The sequence below is a fragment of the Spermophilus citellus genome (assembly GCF_964194105.1).
Source record: "Spermophilus citellus genome assembly, chromosome: 3".
Taxonomy (NCBI): Eukaryota; Metazoa; Chordata; class Mammalia; order Rodentia; family Sciuridae; genus Spermophilus; species Spermophilus citellus.
In genome coordinates, this window is record NC_138184.1 from 19,405,120 (window position 1) to 19,430,541 (window position 25,422).

The 25,422-nt window shown below is 47.7% G+C and overlaps 2 protein-coding genes across 4 annotated transcripts in view; one reads left to right on the forward strand and one right to left on the reverse strand.

Moving 5' to 3' along the window:
• FYCO1 (FYVE and coiled-coil domain autophagy adaptor 1) overlaps positions 1 to 25,422 on the forward strand; it is a 75,501-nt gene that overhangs the window by 23,074 nt on the left and 27,005 nt on the right. For all 3 annotated transcript variants that reach the window (XM_081284880.1, XM_081284881.1, XM_081284882.1), the window contains exons 7-14: positions 1,518 to 1,608; positions 2,164 to 4,572; positions 5,603 to 5,695; positions 6,249 to 6,367; positions 8,542 to 8,709; positions 10,208 to 10,357; positions 11,132 to 11,343; positions 13,944 to 14,088. In XM_081284880.1, coding sequence (XP_081141006.1) covers positions 1,518 to 1,608; positions 2,164 to 4,572; positions 5,603 to 5,695; positions 6,249 to 6,367; positions 8,542 to 8,709; positions 10,208 to 10,357; positions 11,132 to 11,343; positions 13,944 to 14,088 — 3,387 coding nt within the window. The remainder of the gene's footprint in view (positions 1 to 1,517; positions 1,609 to 2,163; positions 4,573 to 5,602; positions 5,696 to 6,248; positions 6,368 to 8,541; positions 8,710 to 10,207; positions 10,358 to 11,131; positions 11,344 to 13,943; positions 14,089 to 25,422) is intronic.
• Positions 14,095 to 24,776, reverse strand: CXCR6 (C-X-C motif chemokine receptor 6). The gene is made up of 2 exons (XM_081284889.1): positions 24,275 to 24,776; positions 14,095 to 21,558 (listed from the first exon to the last, which is right to left on the reverse strand). Exon 2 carries the CDS (start codon positions 21,535 to 21,537, stop codon positions 20,518 to 20,520), a length of 1,020 nt encoding a protein of 339 aa, XP_081141015.1. The 5' UTR covers positions 21,538 to 21,558; positions 24,275 to 24,776; the 3' UTR covers positions 14,095 to 20,517.

Consider the following 25,422-nt stretch of genomic DNA (forward strand, 5'->3'; position numbering starts at 1 on the left):
TTTTGTTTACGTATATTTTTTAAATAGGCACACATTGTATCATGAGATAACAACCCTTCACCACTTGCCTTTTTTGCTTCAGCCTGTTCTGAAGTTTTTACTTCAGCCTGTTCTGTGTTTGCCTGTGGAGTTCTATGGTTATAGAGCAGGAATGAGCAAATCACAGCCCCCAGGGCCTTGTGGAACCCAACTTTGCCATCTGTTTACATATTGTCTGTGGTTGCTCTCATGCCACAGTGATAGCTGAATTGTACAGAGACCATATACTACCACAAGCCCAAGTTATTTATTGTCTGGCCCTTTACAAGAGAAGAATGCTGACCCATGGTATAGAGTATTCTGCTGTGTGAGTAACCACTGCATATCTGATTCCCTAGCTATAGAGTTAGGCTGATTCCACTTTTTCCACGGTTACAGTGTTTCCCAAACATCCCTCTTTATCTCCTTATGCACACATGCAACTATCTTTGGGATAGATACTGACAAGGATAATTGCTGGGTTGTGGAGAATATCGAGTTTGACCATACAATAATTTGTAGGTCATATATGATAATTCTGATGGGGTAAAACTGTGTTTAGATTGCAGTGTTCCTGCTAAACAAGTTACTACACAGTCTTTGTATTTCTAGACTCATGCTAGCTAGCCAATATACCTTTCTGCTGTAAAGTAAATATTCTCTATCTACATTGTCCAATGTGGTTACATGATCTAGAAGCAGATCTTCCAGCCACAATATATATGTGTAATGTAAAGTGATGATCATAAGCCCCAAACACAGAGTGACCTTTTTAACCAAATTGACTTCTACTTGCTCCTCACTATATGATTGATCAGGGCAGGCACTAAAAGCTCAAAGAAAATTTAAACAAAAATTGGAAAATATGTTTACTTAATTCTTTTTTGGCAGTGGAGGGAAGCCATGATGTTTAAACTATAACTATGGAGTCGGTGTCACGGACCAACATAGATGTGCTGTTCAGTGGAAGGTGTTGGGTTTTACCTCTTTACGCTGTATCTGGGAAGGCAGTGTCCCTGTGTTAGTCCATTCTGCATCACTATAGTGAAATATCTGAGGCAGGCTAACTTTATAAAGGGGTTTATTTAACTCATAGTTTTGGAGTCTGAAAACCCAAACAGCATTGCTCAGACTCTGGCAAGGGCCTCCCTGATTTCATCACTGCATGGTGGGTGGCAGTGGTGGGAGCCATGTGTGGGAGCAAGCGATCACATCTCTAAAATGGGAAGCCAGAAGCTAAGGTTCCCCAGTCCCTTCCAAGGGCATGCCCCCTGTTGATCTAGGGCTTCCCATTAGGCCACACCTTGGAAAGGTCTCACCACCTCTTATCATTGCCACCCTAGATTCCAAACTCCCAGCAGGTGAACTCTTGGGTTCACATGTCCAAATCATAGCAGACCCCTACCACCACCTAGTTACACAGTGACCACCAAGGTCTGTGCACGAATGTGTGTGTTTACTACTCTGAATACAGGTGTGTCTATTGTGTGACCTCACAGGAGGACACTGGCTGCCGGCTCTTCTGCTTACCTATGGAAACCCCCCAGCCGAAGTTCCAGCATGAGCAGTTTGGTGAGCAGCTACTTGCAGGTAATGCTGAAAACACTGGGGATTGCCTTGCAATTTTGTCAACAGGGTATATTCTTGCCCCTAGTGACTCAAGAGTGATATCCTCAAATACCCGTTGTTTCAGCCAGAGCAGAATAACCTCTAAAGTTATATCTACTACTTCCTAGAGTTCAGGTTTTTACAATTAAATACATTTAGGTCTTTTTTAAGTTTAAAGATTTTAATGGATCTTGAAAGAAACAGACTATCACTGGTGGTGGGTGTGGTACAATGGGCAAGCAACAGTTTAAATATAACTGAGTTTAGATTGTCTAAGAGCCAACATCCATTCATTCTGTTGAAGAGGCCAGACAGGAAATGCATGTGTGCATGTCAGGGGAGCTCACACACCTGGCCTCATGGCTTTGGAATATATTGCTGATCTCCTTGTGGCATAAGCTTTGTTCTGGTCCTTTGAATAGCTTGTTGACTCATTGTAAGTCAGTTATTTTTACTTCTGCTCTCATTGAACTCAAAAGCTTCTTCAGGTAGCTTTACCCTAAAACCACTTGTGTTTTGTGTTCCCCCACCACCCAGGCTCAGGAAATGGCCTCCAGCTTTGACCTGAGCAGTCCCCTAAACAACGAGGCCCTGGAGGGCTTTGATGAGATGCGGCTAGAGCTGGACCAGCTGGAGATGCGGGAGAAGCAACTGCAGGAGCGTGTGCAGCAACTGGACAGGGAGAACCAGGAGCTAAGGGCAGCGGTCAGCACACAGGGGGAGCAGCTACAGGTGGAGAAGGAGAGGGGACACACTGCGGCAGAGGACAACATCCGCCTCATGGGCCTGGTTACCGAGCTCCAGAAGCAGTGCGAGGTCACCCAGGCTACCCAGAACACTGTGAAGGAGTTGCAGATGTGCCTACAGGCCCTGGAGCTGGGTGTGGCCATGAAGGAAGATGGCCACTCAACTCTGCAGCAGCTGGAGGCCTTGCTGCAGCCCCTGGCACGGGAGCTCGAGGCTGCACGGGATTCCCTGGGCAAGAAGGATCAGCTTCTAACCAGACTCTCGAACTGGCTGGCCAGGGCTGAGCAGAAGGCAGATCCAGCACTGGACACGGAGTGGCAGCAAGAACACATGCCCACTGACTCGACCCTGAAGATCAAGGAGCTGGGGGAAAAGCTTCAGGCCCTAGAAAGGGAGAGCACCAAGGTCCAGGAGCTCAACCAGCAGCAGAGTGCCCAGCTGGAGCAGCTGGCCAAGGAGCTTCAACTGAAGGAGGAGGCTGTGGCTGGCCTGGAGCAACAAGTGAAGGAGATCGCCCCACTCCAGGAAGAGCTGTCTGGGAAGGGGCAGGAGGTAGCCCTGCTCCAGCAACAGCTGCAAGAGTCACTGGCCCACTTGAGCTCCCTGAAGGAGGAGCTGGCAGGGGTAAGACAGGAAGAACAGCGGCGGCGGGAAGAGAAGGAGCTGCTGGAGCAGGAGGCTAGGTCGCAGACCCGGCAGCTACAGCTCCTGGAGACCCAGCTGGCCCAGGTGAATCAGCGTGTGAGCGACCTGGAGGAGCAGAAGAAGCAGCTCATCCAGGACAAGGACCACCTCAACCAGAAGGTGGGCACGTTGGAGCGGCTTGCTGAGCAGCCAAGCGCAGAGCAGCCCGCAACCAGTGAGAGGAACGAGTCCCTGGGCCCCCTGCACAACACCTTGCAACAGCCCTCTGAGAAGCCCGAGGAGGGGCAGCAGTGCCTGCTGAAGGGACAGATGGACAGCGCTAAGGGGCAGCAGGGCACTCAGGAGGAGGATCTCCAGCAGGCCAACAGGGAGCTGCAGAAAGAGTTGCAGAACATGGTTGAGCGCAACCAGCTCCTGGAGGGCAAGCTGCAGGCCCTGCAGGCCGATTACCAGGCCCTGCAGCAGCGGGAGGCAGCCATCCAGGGCTCCCTGGCCTCTCTGGAAGCTGAGCAGGCTAGCATCCGGCAGCTGGGTGACCAGATGGAGGCCAGTCTCCTGGCTGTAAGGAAGGCCAAGGAGACCATGAAGGCCCAGGTTGCAGAGAAGGAGGCTGCCCTGCAGAGTAAGGAGGGTGAGTGCCAGCAGCTACGGAAGGAGGCAGAACAGTGCCGGCAGATGGCAGAGGCCCAGAGCCAGGAGCTCAGAGCTCTAGAGAGCCAGTGCCACCAGCAGACCCAGCTGATTGAGACCCTCACCACAAAGGAAGGCCAGCAAGGGCTCGGCCCACCCCAAGATGACACAGTCCAGCTGGCCATATCTCAAGCGCAGCTGGAAATCCATCAGGGGGAGGCCCAACGGCTGCAGGCTAAGGTGGTAGAGCTCCAGGCCAAGCTCCAAGCAGCCCTGGATGACCAGGACAAGGTGCAGAGCCAGTTGTGTGTGGCTGAAGCAGTTCTGAGGGAGCACAAGACCCTGGTGCAGCAGCTAAAGGAGCAGAATGAAGCCCTCAACAGGACCCACGTCCAAGAGCTGCTGCAGTGCTCAGAGCGGGAAGGGACACTGCAGGAAGAGAAGGCTGATGAAGCTCAGCAGAGAGAGCAGGAGCTGCAGGCCCTGCGGGAGGCACTGACCCAAGCAAAATGCAGCTCTGAGGAAGCCCAGCTGGAGCACGCTGAACTGCAAGAGCAACTGCACCGGGCTAACACCGACACGGCCGAGCTGGGCATCCAGGTCTGCGCACTGACCGCAGAGAAGGAGCGGGTGGAGGGAGCACTGGCCTGTGCTGCCCAGGAGCTCCGGGACTCCAAAGAGGCAGCTTTGAGGGAGCGAGAGGGCCTGGAGCGCCAAGTGGCCGGGCTGCAGCAAGAGAAGGAGAACTTGCAGGAGAAGCTGAAGGCAGCCGAGGAGGCAGCCTGCTCCCTGCCTGGCCTGCAGGCCCAGCTGGCCCAGGCCGAGCAGCAGGCCCAGAGCCTTCGGGAAGCTGCACAGCAGGAGCATGACACTCTCAAGTTCCAGTTGAGCACTGAGATCATGGACTATCAGAGCAGACTGAAGGTAATCCTAGCTTCCACCATCTGGGGTCCATGAGAGGCTGTCCCTGCAGCCAAGAGACAGGTAAAGGCCACAGAATATACTTGAGGTACAGGCCAACAGGGGCAGTCCCCTCCTGCTGTCATAGCTCCAGGAGCATCTTCTCTATAAGAACTTCTTAGGAACAGAATACTGGGGAGTGATGCCTTACCCTGTATGTCTAAACTCAAGGCCATGGCAGATGAGATTAGACCACACAGACGTTTTTAAATGAGTAGCCAACATTTAAAGAGCAGGATGTTTACAAATTCAGTTTTGTGGCTTCTTTTGAAATCTCAAGATCTAAAAGCCTTTGTCTGCTTTCCTACATGGCAACAGACAGCAGGCGCTTGACAGTGGCTACCCACTTCAAAGCAGCACGCATCCTCTGGTTTCCTCTTGCACTCATATATGCCAGCCCCATTGGGCATGTTAGTTTCCAAGCCCTGCCTTGGCCCCTGGAAACCCCTATAGAGAGCCAGGTCCTGGCTCAGGTCCTGTCTCTGGGTCCCAGTTCCTTCAGATGCTCTACCCATAGATGCAGTATAGGGAGCTGACTCTGTTTTTCACAAGGTCCTTGGGACAGACAAGTTTGTGAGGTCAGCAGTTACCACGTGCCTGAGGCTGCTCCAAGAAAACAAAGCCAGGGTGCTTGTCACTAGTCTGTCTGCCTCAAGGCCTCTGCACTCTCAGGCCACTCCTCACCCTCCATTCTTAGGCAGCTCCACGCACCTCCCCAGAAGTGCCTCCCACCCCAGGACACTCTGCCCCATGAAGCTCCAGATAAGACTCACAGGCCACATTTTCCCTTCACAGAAATTAAATTCTAAGTTTGAGGACCAAGCTAAGTCTCTCTCCTTAGTAAGTCTGAAAGTCTTTTGTTACCAGTAGAGCCTAAAGCTTATTGAGAAGACAGTATAGGAAATGAGCCGTGGCTAGTTTTTACTTGGGTGATAAGGCCAAAGGTGTCTCAGCATGGGCCCATCTCTCATGATCTCTTTCTCATCCTTTCCAGAGTTCCAGCGAGGAGTGCAAAGGCCTCAGGGCCCAGCTTGAGGAACGAGGTCGGCAGCTGCAGGCCGCCGAGGAGGCTGTGGGCAAGCTGAAGGTGGGCTGTGGCCCCCTGTGGACCTGGCAGGGAGAGATCTGGTTTGGGTTCACTGGACCATTTAAGAAGGCTCCTCGTAAGCCTTCCCATTCCCAAGCTGAAGTCTCCATCAGTTCAGACACCCTGTCATCAGTTCGTGAACACCCTGAGTTTGTGTCCCTGCTCCCTGGGCAGGTCTGGCTGAGCTGCCAAGTGACGGAAGGAAGTTGTGCACCTTGGCCATCTCTGTCACATTCTCTAGCCACTGATTATAAACTGAGCCAGCACAGGGGTGGCATTGGTGCCACAAGTGAATCCTGCTCCCTGCTACTCAACCTCTAGCATCACTCTTGAGATTCTGTCACCCCTCCAACCACTATGACCAGTTGCAGTTGGTGCTGAGGAGTGTGTCATACAAATATGCAGTGAGGGTCTTGACCTCTTGAACTTAAAAAACAATAAAAAAACCTTTCCCTTTACAAGGGACCCTGCCAGCTGGGGTGGTTAGATGGTCTGTGGCACCTCTGGTGGATTTGTGCATGCTGAGTGTCTTCTCCCTGATGTCCCATTCCAGGCCTCCCAAGCAGACATGGGACAGAAGCTGAGCTGCACCAGCAACCATCTTTCAGAGTGCCAGGCTGCCATGCTGAAGAAGGACAAGGAGGGGGCTGTCCTGCGGGAGAACCTGGAAAGGTGAGTCACTCAGTCCACCCACAGAGCATCTGGTGGTTATCAGGGAAGGGGGCGTTTGGTGCAGTCATTTAGAGACTCAGCCACTCATACTAGAATGAAGAAATCCTTTTGCAAGGAAATCCAGAAACTCCGAAAATGCAGGTTCCAGAAGTATGCCACAGAGACGTTAGCTCCTGCTTGCTGCAGACCACAAGGAGGACACACTCTAGCCACATGCTTGGGGAAAACTAAGCTGAGCTAAAAGTTATGACATAGTAATAATAGGGATAATGATAGTCAACATTTAAATAATGCTTAAAATGTTGCAGGCACCACTTTAACTACTTTGCTTGTTCAAGTTGAATATACTTTATCCAAAATGCTTGGGACCAGAAATCTTTGTGGATTTCAGAACATTTTGGATTAGGAATACTCAATCCATAATTAGCTATTTAATCCCCCTATCCATTCTGCGAAGAAGGTATTCTTTTACCCATTTTCTCCATGAAGAAATCAAGTGTACCAAGGACCAGGATCAACTGTCTTCTTGTTGACACAGGGCAGGGTATGTTGGAACTGGATTGTCACCAGCAAAGACAGGCGTACCCAGTTGTCCTGAGGCTTTGTCCCTCCCTTTTTAGCCATTGCTGACCTCCTGTCACCATTTGCCTTCTAGACTAGGTCCAGGCTCAGTGAGAGAGCCAGAGTGTTTGATGTTCAGTAACTGGAAATGTGCATTTCTTCTCATCTGCTTTTTCCAGTGTTTGGATCCTGTAGGACCCTGGCTACCCTTAGACAAGTCATGTTCTTCTGATGATTTAAATATTTAAAAAAAACTCAACTTTTAAACTTTTTCCATCCTTTTGTGCTCGTCCGTCCGTCCGTCCTTCCTTCCTCCCTCCCTCCCTCCCTCCCTCCCTCCCTTCCTTCCTTCCTTCCTTCCTTCCTTCCTTCCTTCCTTCCTTCCTTCCTTCCTTTCGATTGAACTCAGGGGCACTCAACCACGGAGCCTCGTCCCTATCCCTATTTTGTATGCTTAACACCTGGATTTTACTGAGGCTGGCTTTGAACTCTTGATCCTTCTGCCTCAGCCTCCCGAGCTGCTGGGATTACAGGCATATGCCTGTAAAGCATTATTGACATAAGGTTTCGTTGCAGTTGTCAAAAAATAAACTTCATTTGCTCTTACATTTTATTTGTTTCCAATTTTTAACTTTAAAAATAGAAAAGAAAATAATTAATCAATCTTAAGGAAAAAAATAATAGAGAGAACCTCTTGAATTGGTGGTACTTTTGAAAATGCTGTTAACAGTGGTTATTTGTAAGATCTAAGAGCGTTTGTTTTAACTACTCAAAGTTGCACATTCCATCTTCCCAGGATTGGATATTGTTTGGTTTATGTTGTGCTTGTGTACCCATGAGCTCATTTTGGTGGGCAGTGTCTAATAAACAACTCTAACAATTTTACACTGGACATGAGGTTAGGTTAGGTACTAACCAGCCTCTCTACAAGGCCCTCTGTTTAAGTGTGCTCTTACGAAGGTCTTGTGGGGCCTGGAAGTTTATAGAGGAAGCTTGGAAACCACCACCATAGGGAGTAGCCAATGGGCCAATTTGGGAAGACACCCTGGTTCAGCCAGCACCCTCTGTCATACACTGAGAGATTCTAGAGTACTCAGAACAGAGTTCACTGGGCCTTGGAGTATTCTCAGGGGTAGTCCTGCTGTGGGCTCAGGGCCATGTCCCATGTGTAGAGTACCAAAGATACCTGAGAGCTAGGGCCCCCTCTGTAGCTACCTCCAGGAAGCTGTGCCTCTTCTTTCTGTCCTGACTCCTGTTTTTCCTGCTCCTCCCACATCATCACCCCAAGAGCTTTGCCTCTCAGACCCCTCTCCAGCCTTAGTCCCTGTCCAAGACCCAAGGGGTGCAGAGTTCAGGTCACTTGAGTTGTACCTAGCAACTTAAGATCACCTTACCCTCCCAGAATTTCATTTTTGTGTTGGAAAGGAGGATAAGAAGAGTTTGTTTCTGGAGTAATGCACAACCTGTGAGCAGACACCAAGGGCTCCCTGCTGTGCAGAGGGAAGGCTTAAAGGGCAGCAGGACTCCTCATTAGAGGCCAGGGGGAGCCCAGAGGCACCAGGAAGTAGAAAGTTGTGGCTAATCAAGAAAACTTACCACTGTCCCTCCACAAGGACCCAGAAGGAACTTGAAAAGGCCACAATAAAAATCCAAGAGTATTACAACAAACTTTGCCAGGAGGCGAAAGACCGGGAGAGAAATGACCAGAAGATGCTCGCAGACCTGGATGACCTGAACAGAACCAAGAAGTACCTCGAGGAACGGCTGATAGAGCTGCTCAGGTGAGGATCAGCCCAAACACACAGCTGGGGACTTTCTCCAGCACTTGGTTTTCTTTAAGACATACAACTGCAAAGAACACTTCCATATTTTTTGCACACCTCCTGTTATTAAGCACTCATGTGCCTACTAGGTCTGCTTGGGCCCTGGCAGCCTTAGGAGGCTGGATCTCACTGTTCCCACTAGAGCCATCTGGTTTCCATATTAGTATATGATCATTCTCCCACTCTGTGTACCCAGCCACAAGAGTGACAATAAATGATGTTTAATAATTGATACGATTTCCCTATTCTCTTCCCCTTTCTGATGAGCTCTTTTCTCCTTCTTTACTGTCCCACTTCCCCCAGTGTCAGGGTATGCTATGCCTACATCTCCTCATTCCTTAGGGATTATAAAATAATGATAGTCAAATTGCAACTCATTTGCAAGTTGGCAAACTGCCTGCACGTTGCAGACTTAAAACTCGGCATTTGTGCCCTCCTAGCTCAGCCATTGTCATGAGGGCTGTGACAGAAAAGCCCAGTGGCATTCCTGATAGCATTTGCATAGTCCAGAATGTGGATGCCCAGACTTCCGGGAACAGAAAGATCAGATGCTGTGAACCAGCTGGGAGAACAGGGCTAGTCCAGAGAACAAATCTTCTTGCCTTCTGACAATTACAAGTGTCCTGGAATAGGTCAGTCATTTCCATATTAAGGCTTTTTTTACTTAAGGAAAGAGATCTGTGGTTGATTTGGGGTTCCTGGCTGGTGATGGAGCCAATTTTTTTTAGGACCCAAGTGGCTCTATTATTATGTCAGCAATTCTGAGACCACATCAGTCCTCAGGATGCTGGCTGGGGTTCCAAATGTGAAAAAGCCAAACTTACCACTTCAGGAACTAGAAGCTCTGAAAATGACCACTAGCAGACATGAGAACATCTCTGCATATATCCCCTGGTGCATCAGGCAGACCTTTCTGAAAAGCCTCACTCTTCCCATGTGACCTCCAACAGTGACCATACCATCAAAGGAAGTTAGCATCTGATCAGATTTTTAAGCTGGGGATTTTGATCTTCACCAGTGATTAGTGGTTATTTGAACAAACCGTAACATGAAGGGCTTTGAGCACATTAAGATTCAGCCAGGAAGTACGTTCTTCCTGGGCTTACTGCACAGATTTACACATTTACTGTCCATGTGCACAGCATGTTTTAGTGTGAACTGCAGGGGTCATCTGCAATGTTGTTTAGATACCCCAGTGGCACATGACTCATGTCAGTTCTGGCTGTTCCTTGCAGTTGACATGCCTCCTGTTTGCGCCCACATACATGGTGTCAGTAAAGAACCTGCATGTTTGGGTTGACAGACGAGACCTAGCATGGGAACAGAGGGCATTTATAAGGTGAGAGTGCATTTTCCTCCTAGGTCTTGGGAAATTTGACATCAGTCTTCTGAAATGAAGCAAGGATAATTCTCTTATTCTCATGGATTCTTTCTTCTAATGTGATTTTTGTTCCAGGGACAAGGATGCTCTCTGGCAGAAGTCAGATGCCCTGGAATTCCAGCAGAAGCTCAGTGCTGAGGAGAGGTGGCTTGGGGACACGGAGGCAAACCACTGCCACGACTGCAAGCGGGAGTTCAGCTGGATGGTGCGGCGGCACCACTGCAGGTGAGCAGTGCTCTCAGGCCACCACCGAAACCCTGTTCTGCAGGCCCAGAACCACAGCCAGTGGCCCTGAACAGGGAATCTGGGACAAGTGTGGGTACCATGGCCAACTCTCTAGGAAGAGCAGGTTTCTTACTGACTTGGGGAAGCAGGTGAGGAGGGTGTATTAGTTGGGGTCCTAGCAAGACACTCAGGAAAGACTTACATACAGGTGTGGACAGGATTAAGGGGACTCCGGGGATGTGGCCCATCAGAGACCAGCAACCCTTTGACTGCTCCCATAGGGAGCCAAGAGGAAAGTATTGCTAGAACCCAGCAAGAGCTGGTCCTGAGGCTTCTGAAGGGGAACCTGGGTAGTGCCAGAGGTGCACAGACCTCCAAGGGCCTAGAAAAGGTGGCTGAAGATGAAGGGCAGGTTGGAGCTGGGGCAGATGGAGAATGGTCAGCACAGGCCTTGAGCATCTGGTCTCTTAGAGCCTTAGCCCCTGAGCTGTGGAATGCACTTCTGCAGCGTGGTGTCAGGAAAAGAGGGTTTAGCCACACTCTCCTGCCTCCCAAGACTTATGGGAGTAAACCGTTCTCCCCACTGAACTTGCCAGGATGCCTTTAATGGAGTCTTATGCAGTAGGCTTACATTCGCCCTCTACACCAATGGCATAGCCAGATCTAGAGAGCCATGTGGCTCCAAAGCCCAACACAGAGCCCAGTCTGGAGCTGAGCAGATTGCGAAGACCCACAGGGCCTCATCCTCACAGCTCCACCCTGTTTCATTCCCAGGATATGTGGCCGCATCTTCTGTTACTACTGCTGCAACAACTATGTCCTGATCAAGCACAGTGGCAAGAAGGAACGCTGCTGCCGAGCCTGTTTCCGGAAGTTCAGTGAAGGCCCTAGCTCTCCTGATAGCACCAGCTCAGGCACTAGCCAGGGAGAGCTCAGTCCCGTGTTGTCACCAACCCAAGCTGGGTCCCAGGCCATAGGAAACCAAGGTCAGCTCTTGCCTGCTACATTCTAGGTGTCACCCCCTCCCCATTGTGGTTAATTAGCATTAGCAAGCTCAGTTCAATGTCTTCCAAACTTAGATGTTAAAGAGGCACTAAAAATATGCCCCACCAATCTTGAGACTTTCTTGTTGATATAATTGGGATTAAAAAGAGAATACCCTTTTCCTGATATGATCCAGGGTGATTTAACTTGAGACCTAGGTACATATGTACCACCAGTGGAATACATTCCACACTTTGGAAAATTCTGTCCTCCAGAGCCTCAGCCCTGGTATCCATCCTCCCTCCCATAGTAACCAAAGACCATGATTTGTACCTGGGACAGCCCATATCCTTCATACTCTCTCTTAATGACCAAGGGGGATGTATTCTCCTTTGTGTCCTCCACTTAAGCAGTAAAAGGAAGTGAGGATTGGTTCTTTCTGTTTCTACATCCAGCACACCCTAAGAGACCAGGCCAGGCTGTCCTGTGGACACCAAAATTTGGATGTAGAGCCCAGTGAGGTAGAGCTGATATGGTAAAGGCAGAAGTGGAGGTCATCTCTGCTCTGCCATCACTGCTGTTTGCATTTGATCCCTGTGAACTCCTCCTTGACCCAGGTGCTGGCCAGCCAGATTTTAGAAGTGCTGTTTCTCTTTTGTTTAAGTGGATCATCAAGGAAATTGTCAGGCCTTATTATTTATTAGGTGCAGAGAACTGCTCAGGGATGGGAGTTGTATGTACTTTGCACAGCTTTAGTATCTTCTTCAAATCATTTGCCCAATTTTTTAAATATTGAATTTTGAAAGTCCTCTACATATTCTGGATAAAATTTCTTTATCAGATATGTGTTTTACAAATATTTTCTCCTAATCAATAACTTGTTTTTTTCATTTTTCTTTGAAGAATGGAAATATCCTTCAAAGAACAGAAATGTATAGTTTTGATGATACTCAATTTATTATTTTTTTTGTGGATCAATTTTTTTTCTTTTCTTTTGGTGTCATAGCTAGCTTTGCTTAATCCCAAGTATTCAAAGTCTCCTGTTTTCTCCTGGAAGCTTTATAGTTTTAGGTTATATATGTAGGCCAGTGACCTGTTTAGAGTTAATTTTTGTGTATGTTGCAAAGTGTAAGTAGAGATTCACTTGTTTTGGTTTAGTTTGGTTTGGTTTAGTTGTCCAGTGGTTCCAAAAACATTGATTGAAAATTTATTCTTTTTACACAGAATTACTTTTAAAAGTCAGTTGACCTTATATATGTAGATCAGTAGCTGGACTTTCTGTTCCATTCCATTTATCTATGTGGCTATTCTTTCACCAGTACCATACTGTTATGGTTGCCATAGTTTTATACGGTATCTTAAAAGAGAGGAATGGGTGAGTTCTTCAATTTTGTTCTTTATCAAAGTATTGGCTATTATAGAATTATTGCTTTTCCATATAAATTCTAGAATGAGTTTGTTAATTTTTACAAGAAAATTCTGATGAGGTTTTAATTAGGATTGCTTTGAATTTACAGATGAGTTTAGAAAGAGCTGACATCTTAATGAAATTGACTTTTCCAATCCATGAACATGGTATAGCTTCCTATTTACTTAGGTCTCTGATTTCTCTCGATGGACATCATTTTGGATCCCTGTTGCCTATTTTATCATCCTTCTTCCAGTCTCAGAGTACAGATTCAGGAATGTAGTTAGGTCTAAAAGCCAATCTGTGGGTTTCTTTTTCCAATCCATGCTTCAAATCCTCTTTTATACAAACTTGAGATAAGAGGAAAACTGTTCCTTCTAAAGCACAGCAGGGCAGCTTGCATGAACCATTATACTAAACAACTCAGGGGCTTTCCTCACCCCAAAGCACTGGAAGATGTTCCAACAATGACAGAATGACACCACACCAAAGTTCTGAGGTTGCTTATTTTGACTTCTGGCATCCCCCATCTGCTCAGTTTTTTCTTTTCTTATCTTTTTCCACCTCATAATTTGCCCTAACATTTTCTATAATATATGCTAGCAAGTGCTTATGGTTGAATAATTGACCCAGTAGCTTCTCTATAGTGGCCGTCCTATTGAAAGGCCTACAAGGTCAAACACAAGGCCCCTGATTGGAAGCGGAATTCCTGCTGTAGCTCCTTGAGCTGAGGAAAAGTCTGCCACAACTCACAGTGGCTCGGGCAAGGAGGGGTGCTGTGCAGGTCATAATCCTGCTTCCAAGAGGCACAAGCACATACTGCCTGTATCTTACAAAGCAGGGACTCAGTGGCACAGAAATGTGTGTTCTTTATTGTTTCTTTCCTGAAAACATTTTGATAGGTTTTTCCTTTAAAGTAATGGCCTTAGAGAAGTTAGAAACTGAAATCTTCCTAAGCCCCTGATTTTATTTAAAAAGTCTCTCAGGCTGTTCATTCAGTCTCATCTGCAGCCCCTTTGCTTTTTTAGAATATCTCATATCTGAACATAAAAGCCATCATTCGAGTGACCATTTAAGGCATGTCCCAGCAACTTGTTCTGTGTAGCTATACCCCTCACTTTCCCACAGACCCTTCTCCATCCTGTGTATGATGATTTGTGTGTCTCCTCTGTCCTGCTCTCCTCTGCCATCCAGGAACAAACTCAGACTTCAGGCCACCAGATGATGCTGTGTTTGACATCATCACAGATGAGGAATTGTGCCAGATCCAGGAATCCGGCTTCTCCTTACCTGAAACACCCACTGAAACTGACTCTTTTGATCCAAATGTGGCCGAACAGTGAGTAGATGTCACCTCCGTTCCCTGGGTGCTCATTGTGTGCCTGTCCCTTGGACTTTCTTATCAAAAGACCAGGAAAGTAAGACACTGGAAGCCAGATTGGCTGTTTTTGCTAAAGAATAGAGGGTGGGACAGGATGCACATGAAGAGTGCCAGCACTTGGGGAATTGTCAGTGTGGAACCTTGCCAGAGAATCCTGGGAATGTCTCAGTGGTACTCTGGTCTCGGCATCTTCTCTAAGGCATCTTCCTTGGCTTGGACAACTGTATGTGTCTACTTGGCAACATATCAGACTGAGTAGCTTAACCCACAGAAATGAACTTCCTCATAATTCTGGAAGCTGGAAGTCCAAGATGGAAGTACTGGCAGAAATGGTACCTCCTCTCTCCTTGGCTTGAAGATGGCCTTCCTCTTGCTGTCCCATCACATCTTCTGTGTACACACCCCTGATACCTCCCTGTATCTCCTGTCTACTCCTCTTATACTGGATTAGAGCCCACCCTATAGCCTCATTAACTTAATCATCTTTCCCTATCTCCAAACACAGTTTAAGCTATTGAGGGTTAAGCTTCAGCCTGTGAATTTGAAGCAGAGACTCACTGTTAGGCCCATAAAAAGCAACCCAAACATGCTATGCTGCCCTTGGCCATGGTTCTGCAGCATGCTGACCTTTACAAGCTTTGTTCCCAAGCCCTCAGGCTCCCAGTCCTACTCACCTTACTACCTACCCACCTGGTTCGCCAGCGCATGAAAACAGAATGTGGCCCCGTGCTAATGGAACAGAATGACCCTGGGGACCACTGGGCCCTGGGGGTTAGGGAGAACATGCAGCCCACACAGTCAGGGAGACTTCAGTGAAAGTGCTCCAAGAAGGAGAGGAAAGGTGCAGAGGGGCAGAATCAGCAGCGATTAGGGACTGTCTTGGACTCAGTAATGGGGGAGCTTTTTCCTTGAGTTATAAAACAGTGAGTTCAGTTCATCTTTGGGAGACACTCATCAGACTCAGTAACAATGCCACAAGAAAGGAATCTCAGATTTAGCTGCAGTCATCTTAGGTAGATGTGTTTTCTCAGACATCCTTTAGATAGGCCCAACCTGGGTCCCACAGTCTGACAGCAGCAAAAATAGAGGCAAGTCTGTCAACTTGCAACCTGCAGCGCTCAAGGGAGTTTCCACTCATCTGACCTGACCTGGGCTGTGCCCTCCTGAGCACTGTGAGAGCACTGCAGCTGGCATGGTCAGGGCAGCCCTTGGAGGGACAGAAACATCAGCTGCAGGTGTACTTTGTGCTCACTCTCCCTTTGACCCTCTCATTTTTCTCGCGGAGCCATTTTCCAACAAGGTTTATGAGGAGAGCTTTGCAAATATTCAGCTTTTATCACCTGTCAAGTCAGTACGTAGCGGGTAAGGTGAGCAGAACCAGCAGCCTAGGGGCCCAGGAGGACACCTTTGGCTTGAAAGTGTCTCATTGCCTCCCGTAACCTGCATGAGCTCCCCCTGCAGCTCCCTTTCTCATAATCCCTCACCTTCCCCTTTCCCAGTAGGAACAAAAGCAGAAGATATTCCACCTGCTGACAAATATGTATGGTTTTGTTCTTGGGAAATTAGGAACTGTTTCAGGGAAAGGAAACTGCCGGCCAGGATGCCGGAAGCCTCAAAGGCGGATCTGGGATTGTGATGGGAACCTGCAGGCCCTGCCCTTCACCTGTGGGTGAAGCGCTACTCCTTGTCAGCAAAGGCTTGTGTCATGGGGACTTCTTTGTGGGTTAGCTAGAGATATACCCAAGCCTGTCCAGCAGCTTTGCCTTACATTCTTTTCTTTCTGAGTCTTAAGACCCAGTCAGAAACACCAGGAGTCTGAGACAGGGTGGGAGATCTAGATCCTTGGATTTACATGAGCATCCCTGGCAGGAAACCAGGAAGAATAAGCAGATCCAAGATAAGCAGTGGTCCAGGTGGGATTGAGCGCCAAGTCCAAACCCTCGGGGAGAAAAAGGCCCTTGGACATGGTGCTGTTGAATGCAGTTGTGGAGCCTCTTCCCCATCTCTGCTGTCCTTACACAGCCTCATTTAGGCCCCTTGCTTAGGAGAAGACATTCCAATCCCATTTTTCAGTGAGGAAACTGAGGCCTTGGGAGGTTGCATGACTTGTCCTGTCGTCATAAGCATCAGAACTAGACTGGGGGCTCAGAACTCCACATCTCCATCTGCCCATCAAAATCCTGCCCTTCTCCCCTGCTGCATGTCCCCTTCTCCACACATACACACATTGCAGGGCTGAGAGGTGGCTTGCCATCCATCCTGGCAGTGATGGAACAAAGAAAGTGTCATAGTCAGCTACACAGGTGGACCTGGCAGTTGTGCCAGGGACTTGTCAAGCAACCCCCCAGAGATCCTCCATACTTGGTTCTGTCCAAATGGTGGCATACAAAGGTGCACAGCCCCTCTCCTGTGGTGCATGTGACCAGGTGTCCAGCTGTTCTCAGGATTGAGGTGGCAGGCAGAGAAGGAAACCAAGCTCTTGTCAGTTGCTGAATCAGAAGAGGATGTTGGGCAAGAGCCAGCAGGGGCATCGGGCTTTGACTCCCTTGGCCTCTGTTCAGCCCCCACCATGCACGGCCTCCCTTCTTGGCCACTAGATACACAGATTGTGGTACAAAGCTTATGCTCTAGAATCAGACACATCTGAACAAGTCCCCGGCCTGCCACCTCCAGGCTTCATGGCCCATAGCAGTGCAGTCCCTGAACTCAGTCCCCTCTCCTGTGCAGAAGAGACTGGAATAGCACCTGCCCATTGGGTTCTTAGGAAGAGTAAATGAGAGTCTTTTATGCAAAGGACTGAGCCACAGCCTGTCACCTAGAGCCTTCTCTAGAGGTGAACTGTTTCCCCAATGTTCAACACTGATTTGCAGTGTCAGAAGCTGAGCTGTGTGTATGTCCACTGCTGTGCAAGACCTCAGTACCTTGCACACCACAGCCCCATCATCTTCTTCAAAGAAAGTTTCTCCTCCAGTTACCTGGTTGACACGGGAGCTGAAACTTGCCCACAGAGCAAATGAGCCCACAGAGCCTCTTTGCCAGTAATTGCTTCAGAACTAGTGCTCGTGGTCAGAGTGGGGGAACTGTGGTCATCAGCCAGGAGACTGGATGCCTGGTATCTCAGAGACAAAACAAGAACAGGATATGGTTATAAAGCCACCTTGTGCTTGAGTTAACCCAAGATCTCTACCTTCAGGCGAGTGCAGAGTTAGCAGGCACCCTGCTGTGTGAGCTGTCACAGGTATTAATCTCTCTGAGCTCATTTTCTCATCTGAAAAATAGGTATGACAGTGTTAGCCTTCCTGTCAAATGGTGTTTTCCCTCCTGTAACACCATCTCCCCACCTGTGTGCTCACTGAGAACACCTGGGTGGCCAAGGGTCCCCTGACACGTTATCACCTTGTGTTTAGCACATCTCAAATGATGCAGGCCTCTGGTCTCTAATACGTCTCTCTCTCGGGCTGGAACCATGAATGTTACTACCCCTATAAGCTGGGAATTTGTTGGGGTGTTGAATATTTTTTACCCTCAGACCCCAAAGATACGCCCAGGGGAGTCTGGATTCCAGTGGGTCCTCATCTACCTGACCTCCTGCTCCCAGTCCCCCTTGCATCCTAGGTCTTTGACACCATGTTCTGCTATGGGCAGCCAAGGCAGGGAGGAAAAGAGCCAGTCTGAGGTTGAGAGCTGACTTTGCCCTCCCCTGACTCAGGCTCCTCTTCTGTGGAATGGAGGCTGTTACAAGAGCATCTTCTGGTTATTGCCAGTGATAACCCAGGTCTACTCTCAAATGTAGCGTACAAGTACCTAGAGTGGACCAGTGAGTGTTGGAGGAGATAGAGGAATTGAAGGAAGGTTCTGCTGCTGTCCTGGGGACAATCAGGCAGCATTTTTCTAAGCTGTGGAAGGACCTGTACAAATGATTTTGCAGGGATCTTGGGAGAGGACACACTCCAGTAGGTACCCTGTCTCATTTGACTTACTCTGCAGGCAGGCACTCGGTCAGGGAAAGCCCGCGGCCCCAGCAGTCCCCTCCATTGCCATGCTCATGTTGGCTCACGCAAGGCCCTTGGACTGCACTCCATTGCCTCATGGCCACCCCAGGAGTAGGTACTTGTTGGCCAGTCATGTGAATGGTGAACCAAGCCTTGGGGATGCTGCGTGACTTGGCCAGGGGTGCCCAGGAGGGAGCGTTGCCCAGCACTGGCTGAGCGCCCAAGCCCTGCCTCTCTCTTCCAAGACACTGCCAAGGAAGCTGGAGTCTGTCTAGTGGCCCCTCTGTCAGAAGTGTTCCTCATTAAGATAAATGCACAAAGGGGGATGACCAAAACTTCCCCTTGGAAGCCCATTAGAGGATAAAAGTCAGCCTTGCCACCCTGCAGAGTGCAGACTTGGTTGTTTGAGGAAGCGCTTGGTCCATGTGGCCTGAGTGTAATTAGGAAGTTCTCGTGGATGCATGTGGCATGTTTATGAAACAGAGCATTGAATCACGTGGGCCTTTCAAGGCCTGGCCTGTGCTCAGCTGAACCACCCCTTGGGAGGCACACAGCTGATGTAGAAGGCTTCCATTCTGCTTCAATAGGTCTCATAAGAAAGAATAACTACTCCTGGCTTGGGGGTACTCCTACCCACAAATGCAAACTGTGCCAGGGGCTTTGCTTTTATTATCTCAAGTCCCTCATACCAGCCCTGAGAGGTAGGTGTTGTTAAGATCCGTGCCTCACCAAAAAGAAAGAAGTAGTGGGCAGAGGTTAGGATTTGCTTAGGGTCTTGTCAGCTGGTGAATATCAGGGATTTAGCTCTGACCTGTTGTCTGTCTGACCCCCAGACCACATGGTTGAGCTAGTCTGGCCTCCCTTACCTCCTGGGGGACTCCACTTAGATGTTACAAATGATTCTCCACATTTTGGCCAGTGATTTGAGGGATACGTATACCCAATAATTACCTTTAACTTGTTTATTAGATTGTCAGGATGTAATGAACTTTTGTAAAGTCTGACATTTAAAACTCTCTCATCCTGTGGCTGAATTATAGAAGTTGAACAGAGGTACCCCTCATTTGGGGCAGGAGGCTAGAAACCACAGTGAAAGAACAGGGTTATTACCATTGATGTGTTCATTTCCTTCATACACATTGCCCCAGAAGCTTGCAGTTTTAACTTATTTCTTGTGTTCTGAGCCTAGAAGTAACTGGGTTTTTTAAAAATATATTTTCATACATCTTGTGAATTTTTTTATTTGTTCCTTTTAGTTATACATGATAGTAGAATGTAATTTGACATACATACATGGAGTATATCTACCCATTCTTGTGGCTGTACATGATGTGGAGTTACATTGGTTGTGATTTCATATATGAACATAGGAAAGTTATGTCCGATTCATTCTACTGTCTTTCCCATTCCCATCCCCTCTCCATTCCCAACCCTCCCACCCCCCCACCCCCATCCAATCCAGTGAACTTCTGCTCCTCCCTCCCAGTAACTGTTTTTTGTGTGTTCAAACACCAGCATTAAAGTTGAATGCTCCTACAGGTAAAAGTAGTTTGAAGACTAAGATTTTTATTTCCTGGTCATGAAACTGATACGCCGTCTGATGTGTGTGGGTGTGTGCCTGCACATTTGTATATGTGCATGTGGCAGGTCTTTGATAAATTCCCTTTTTTAAATGAGTGAAGCCACCAAAGGGTCCACTCAAAAAATGACTCTTAGATTTGTTCTAGTCTTAAGATGTTTTGCACCTTCTTCTGGCATGTTCATGGACCAGTGGAATTTTCAGCCAACTGTAATTTGGGTCCACATACAGTCTCCAGGGCTAGTCCTCCCAGGATTAGTCAGAGAGAACCTAAGCATCACCTATGCAAAAGTCAAAACCCAAGGTGTGGCAGACATTGTCCTCATTCCTGTTCAGTGCCTGGTGATTGAGGTCTGAGCCACATAGACCTCACTTGTCTTCAAGGCCACTCCCATCTCCACTCCTTGCCCAGTGGTCAGAAGAGTCTTCTGTACTTGGGAGCCAGCACATCACCTGCCACCAACAGCTTTGTTGTCTGTGCTCCCTCTTCAGCCTTCAGCCCCAGTCACAGTAATGACAAACTTGAGATCCTAAGATCCTCATCCCCTTGGCTTCAGTGTTCTTGGGGATGAAGAAGTCCTTAAAAATTGTAGCCCCCCACACACATACACACACTTTGAGCATCAGGCCTGGGTCTTAAGAAGAGAGCAGGGTATGTCCATGTCTACAAAGCATTGCATGCCAGCCACCATGTCTGATGTCTTCTCTGTGAGAATGCAGATGCTATAAACAAAGCCTCCCTCATCAGTTCCAGAGGACATAGCCACGCTCCTGCCAATTCCAGAGCAGTTTCGCCAAGTCCAGCAAGGCCAACAACTAGAACATGCTGATGGCCTCTACATTGTGAGAGGTAGAACAACTCTTGGAACTGTCCTCAGAAGACTTCCACTGACTTGAGACTCTCAGGCAAGGGAGACAGCCAATATCCTTTACAAGTTTCCGGAAGTTCTTCCGAAACTTGAGGCCAACGAAGGCATAGAGCACAGGGTTAAGGCAGGCCCGCAGGTATGCAATGGCCTCTGTCACCAGGATGGCATAGTCAAAGCTGATCATGGTATAGTACTCCCAGCTCGTACTGCGAATGAGCTTGACAAGATTGAAGGGTGTCTGGGTGAGCAGGAACACGGCCACCACGAGGAAGATGATCTTTAGAGATTTGTGCTTCCGGAAACCTCGAGCATGAAGCAGAGTCTTGATGATGACGGAGTAGCAAATGATCATGGCAAGCAGTGGCAGGAAGAACCCCAGAGACATCTGGGAGGCAAGAACCATGGTGGAAATCTCTTCATCATGGTAGCCGCAGATGACCTTGTCGAGATGTAGGACATTGCTATAGATGATCTGTGGCAAGGAAACCAGCAGGGAGACTACCCAGATAATCAAGCAGATGACCTTGCCACAGGTCATCCGCTTGGCCTGCTGGTTGTAGGCCTTGGTGGCCTGAACCACAGCGATGAAGCGATCCACGGTGATGCAGGTGAGGGTGAGCATGGACGTGTAGAAGTTAATCGTGTATATGCCCCGGAGGGTCTTGCACATGACCTGGCCGAAGACCCACTCATGGAAGCCTGCGTAGGCCCAGAAGGGCAGAGTGCAGACAAACACTAGGTCAGCCAGGGGCAGGTTCACCAAGAATACATCTGTCAGGCTCTTCAGCTTCTGGTAGAAAATGTACACGACCAGCACCAGGGAGTTCCCCACCAGGCCAGAGATGAACACTGCCGCATACACACAGGGCAGGAAGATCTTTCTGAACTGCAGGAAGCCCTCGTGCACCTTGCTACTGTCGCTGGAGGTGTTGAAGAGCATGGGATCTGAGTAATCATACTCCTCCATGGCGTCTACTCTGAGGTTCTCCTGTGAGTGAAAACCCAGGAATTATATTTGGAACTGAGAATGGCACTCCTGTCTTACCACTGCCCCCTGTAGGTACAAGTAGGCATCACCCCCTAGTGTTCTGCCTGGTAACAGCAAAGTCAAGCATACTGCAGGTGACCAGTTCCTAGGGGAAGCTGTTCAGACCAGATGAGGAACATTTTGTTAACCATAGAATTCTCAGGATCTCACCCAGCTAGTCCCCACACATATCCCATAAAACCCTGCCCTCAGTGGTTTCGAAAACAAAAACCACCATGCATTCCAGTAGGTACAGGCCCCTTTGCTCCACACAAGGGGGCCTGTCCTCATCCACCCAGGCCTCACAGCAGCTGTCTGCCCATCCTCTGCCCCATTTGCGAAATTTCTGAAGCTCAAGTAAGTGAGGTTCTCCTGTCAGGAAACTTCTGGTGACCAGAGATGTTTGGGGATGACAAGGACTTCTGTCAGGGTGGGAAGTCCTTCCTGCTTACCTCTCCTTAAAAGGGTGACAGGTGGAAAAGGAAGGCACTGGAAAAGCTCACACTGCCCAGTACCTTAGCTGGGCTGACTTCATGACCAGAGAGTTGGGTAGCTGGTCTCACTCTCTAACCAGACTTTCCCCATATCATCTGTCACAGTTCATGACAGCCACCATCAGAGACCTTTCCTGAAGACTTTTTAATCTTTAGGAATCTCTTTAAAGGTGGATTTCCCGGGGAAGGGCCATGCCTTAGTGTCTAGGATTAGTATTTTGGGTCTTCTTTCACAAATGGAAGTCCCAATTGAAATGGGCGCCAGCTGGGTGGACCCTAGCAGTGAGACTTTCTTGCCTGGGGCTCCATGCCTACAGCGCGCTCACTTCCGTCTGACCCTTGTTTGCCCTGTGGCCCTGCTAAGGACATGAGCTGATGTAACCTATGGTTGGGCTAAAGAGTGCCAGGCCAGCCTAGCCACTTTAGCCCTTTAGCACTTGCCAGCTCATTCCAGTGACCCAGGTTCATAACCCTCCAGCTCCTCCAGAAGATGTCTTAAGAAGAGCAGGTATTTGGACAGAGCCCCTTGCAGGGTTCAGCACAGTCAAAAACCCGGAGAGGCCAGATGACAGCATATAAAGGTGAGGCCATCTCCCCTCTTTAATCCATATGGAGATTCTTCTTTTCCTATAATTGAGTCCGATTGGAAGCAGTGCACCCTGGTGCTCCTGTGGTCTCCATCTTTCCTGGGGCCATAAGTGTCTTTTCCCTGCTTCAAAGGATAGTATTGCTCAGTAAATAGTCCCCATACCTAGACCACAGAAGGTCAGATCTCTAAGGATGATAGGTGAACCAGTAGGTATCCTGCCAAAAAGCTTTCTCGAGTACTAACTTAAGTAGGTCAGATGGTGATCTGTATGTGTTATTACTTCATTGGGGACAAAAACTTTTTTTTTTTTTTTTTTTACTCATTTAAAGTAAGAAACAGGCAGCTCTCCTTATCTTGAGGGTATGGTCCAACTCCTTATTACATAATTTATTCTTGTCTTCTTTTATCCTCTTCCAGCTTTTGCTGGATCTTTATACTGGCACTACACATTTACCCAAAGGACCTGAACAAATATCTGTGTGATAATTGGTAAACTTAAGTATAATGCTGGCAGGTGAGGACTGGACAGCTCTGTGCAGGTAGAATATTAAAAATCACTGCCCCTAGAGGAAAAATCACAAGCATCCATTTCTTTATCTTCTGTAATCAAAGTCTTATGTTGATTTCTGAAAATTAAAGTAACTTGGTAATAATGTAAAAAGACAGGTAATAAATAAATGATCATTACAATTCAGACATAGGATATGACCAAAATGTTTTAAAAGTACATTCAGTTGTTTGGGGAAAAAAATGCATTTACCATGATTGGTACAGTGTAAACACAAAATAAATATGAAAAAGTTATTAATATGAAAAATTTATTAGTTAAAATGAAAAAAATTATTGGCTATAACTGTTACAAAAAATAGGTGGCAAAAAATTATTTTATTCTGATTCTTCACCTCTTTTATTCATAAACCCCTTTAAAATTGCAGGGAAGCTATAGATCTTTCCTCAGAAATAATATATACACACACCTGCAATTCTAGAAGTTCATGAGCCCCATATTTTGTGGACCCTTGATTGATAATCTATGATAGGTGATAAACTTTATAGTTGTGATTTTTATGTTTTTAAATTGAAAAATAACCACATTTTATCATCAGTTTCCCTCCAGCTGGTAAAATTGTGAATAACTTAGTTCCTCTCGTCCTTTATATTTTTCTGTAGTAGCCAAAGTTTCTACAGTGACATATTGTTTTATACTGAAAAAAGAAAACAAACAGTAATCTGGAATAACAGCTTGTTTTATAAAATGCAAAAGAAATGAAAGGAAGACCGATTATTCAGTGAACAAATATGGACAGTAACGAGACTCTCTTTACCTCCCTGGTATCTGTTTACACCAGTCCGAGCAGTCCTCTCAGCTTATGGGCACCTACTGTGTGCCCAGAACCAAGAGTCAGTAGTTTCACATTTCTCTAATTTAATCCTCAAAGCAGCAAACGGCATCAGTGGAATGAGCACCAAGCACAGATGAACCCCGTAGCCTGGCCATTTTGCTCTGTGCCCTGCTGCAGGCAGGAGTCTGAGAACCCCAACCTGTCTAAGGTTAACCCCCTTTTCACTATAAAGAAAAAGACAAATGACTCACCAGCACAAGTGCCCCGTCAGTTTGTTCTAGAGATGAGCTTGCTCACCAAGCAAGATCTGCCTCTACTCCTCCGTGATGTGGTCTGTGTTTCCGTTGCACATTTAAGCGCTCTTGGCTGGTAATTTAGAGTTCCACCCCTACCTCCATCCTACAGGTCAGAATATACATGGCCAGCCTGCACATGTAATTTGGGGGTCAAAGATAAACACGACTCTGATGTCTCATACCCCCCTCTTCCTGTTTTGACACTCAAGCTTTCACCAGGACCTGAGGGGCAGGTATTTGTAAACCAAAGGCAAGCAGTTAAGTTTGGCTGTGTCAATCCACTAAAGAGGGTGATATTTGTCCCTTCACATTATTTCATTCCCTAACCACACATCTCTTTGAAACAGTTTGGGTCAGGACCAATGTTAAGTCCATGCTGTGGGCTGATCTGTATGTGTACACAGAGCTCCAACCAGCAGCCCTGTAGAGTGGTATTATCCCCATTTTTAAAATTGCTGTTTGTTCTAATTAGTTATACATGACAGCAGAGTGCATTTGGATTTATTGTTCACAAATGGAGCACAGCTTTTCATTTCTCTGGTTGTACATGATGTAGAGTCACTCCATTCATACAATCATACACAAATCTTGGGTAATGATAATAGGCAAAAACGCTATATAAAGCGAAACTGGAACCAAAATTGTAGCCCCCGGTTCACATGGCTAGTAACTGGTAATTCAAAGAGCCAAACTCAGGTTTCAGTCAATGCTTAACCAGTGGCCCAGAGCTGTTAGGGTGCCACTGCCAGGATCCAGGGGTGAGGCATTACTGCTCTTGGGAGGATAGGTTAGTTGTAAGGCTCTGGTGGGTGGCAAGGGCTGTGGAGGATGAGTTCATGGCTAAGACTTCTGGCTGGTGGCTCTGCCAGAATGCCTGGTACAGCCCTGTCTCAACCACAACACACAGGCCCCCCGCAGGCAGTGCCCACCCACCAAGCTAATCTGCATGTCCTCTCTGGTTTAATGGGGCTACCCTCTCCACACCTGGAGTCCCCAGATGTTGGCATCTTGACCTCAGCACAGCTCGAGTTCATTCCCGTGGTCCAGCATTACTGACCCTTTTAGGAAATCACACCTGGAAGACAGGAATGGAAGGAATATCT

Excerpts from the sequence above, each read along its gene's own strand:
- CXCR6 (XM_081284889.1), bottom strand. The coding sequence starts at position 21,537 with ATGGAGGAGTATGATTACTCAGATCCCATGCTCTTCAACACCTCCAGC.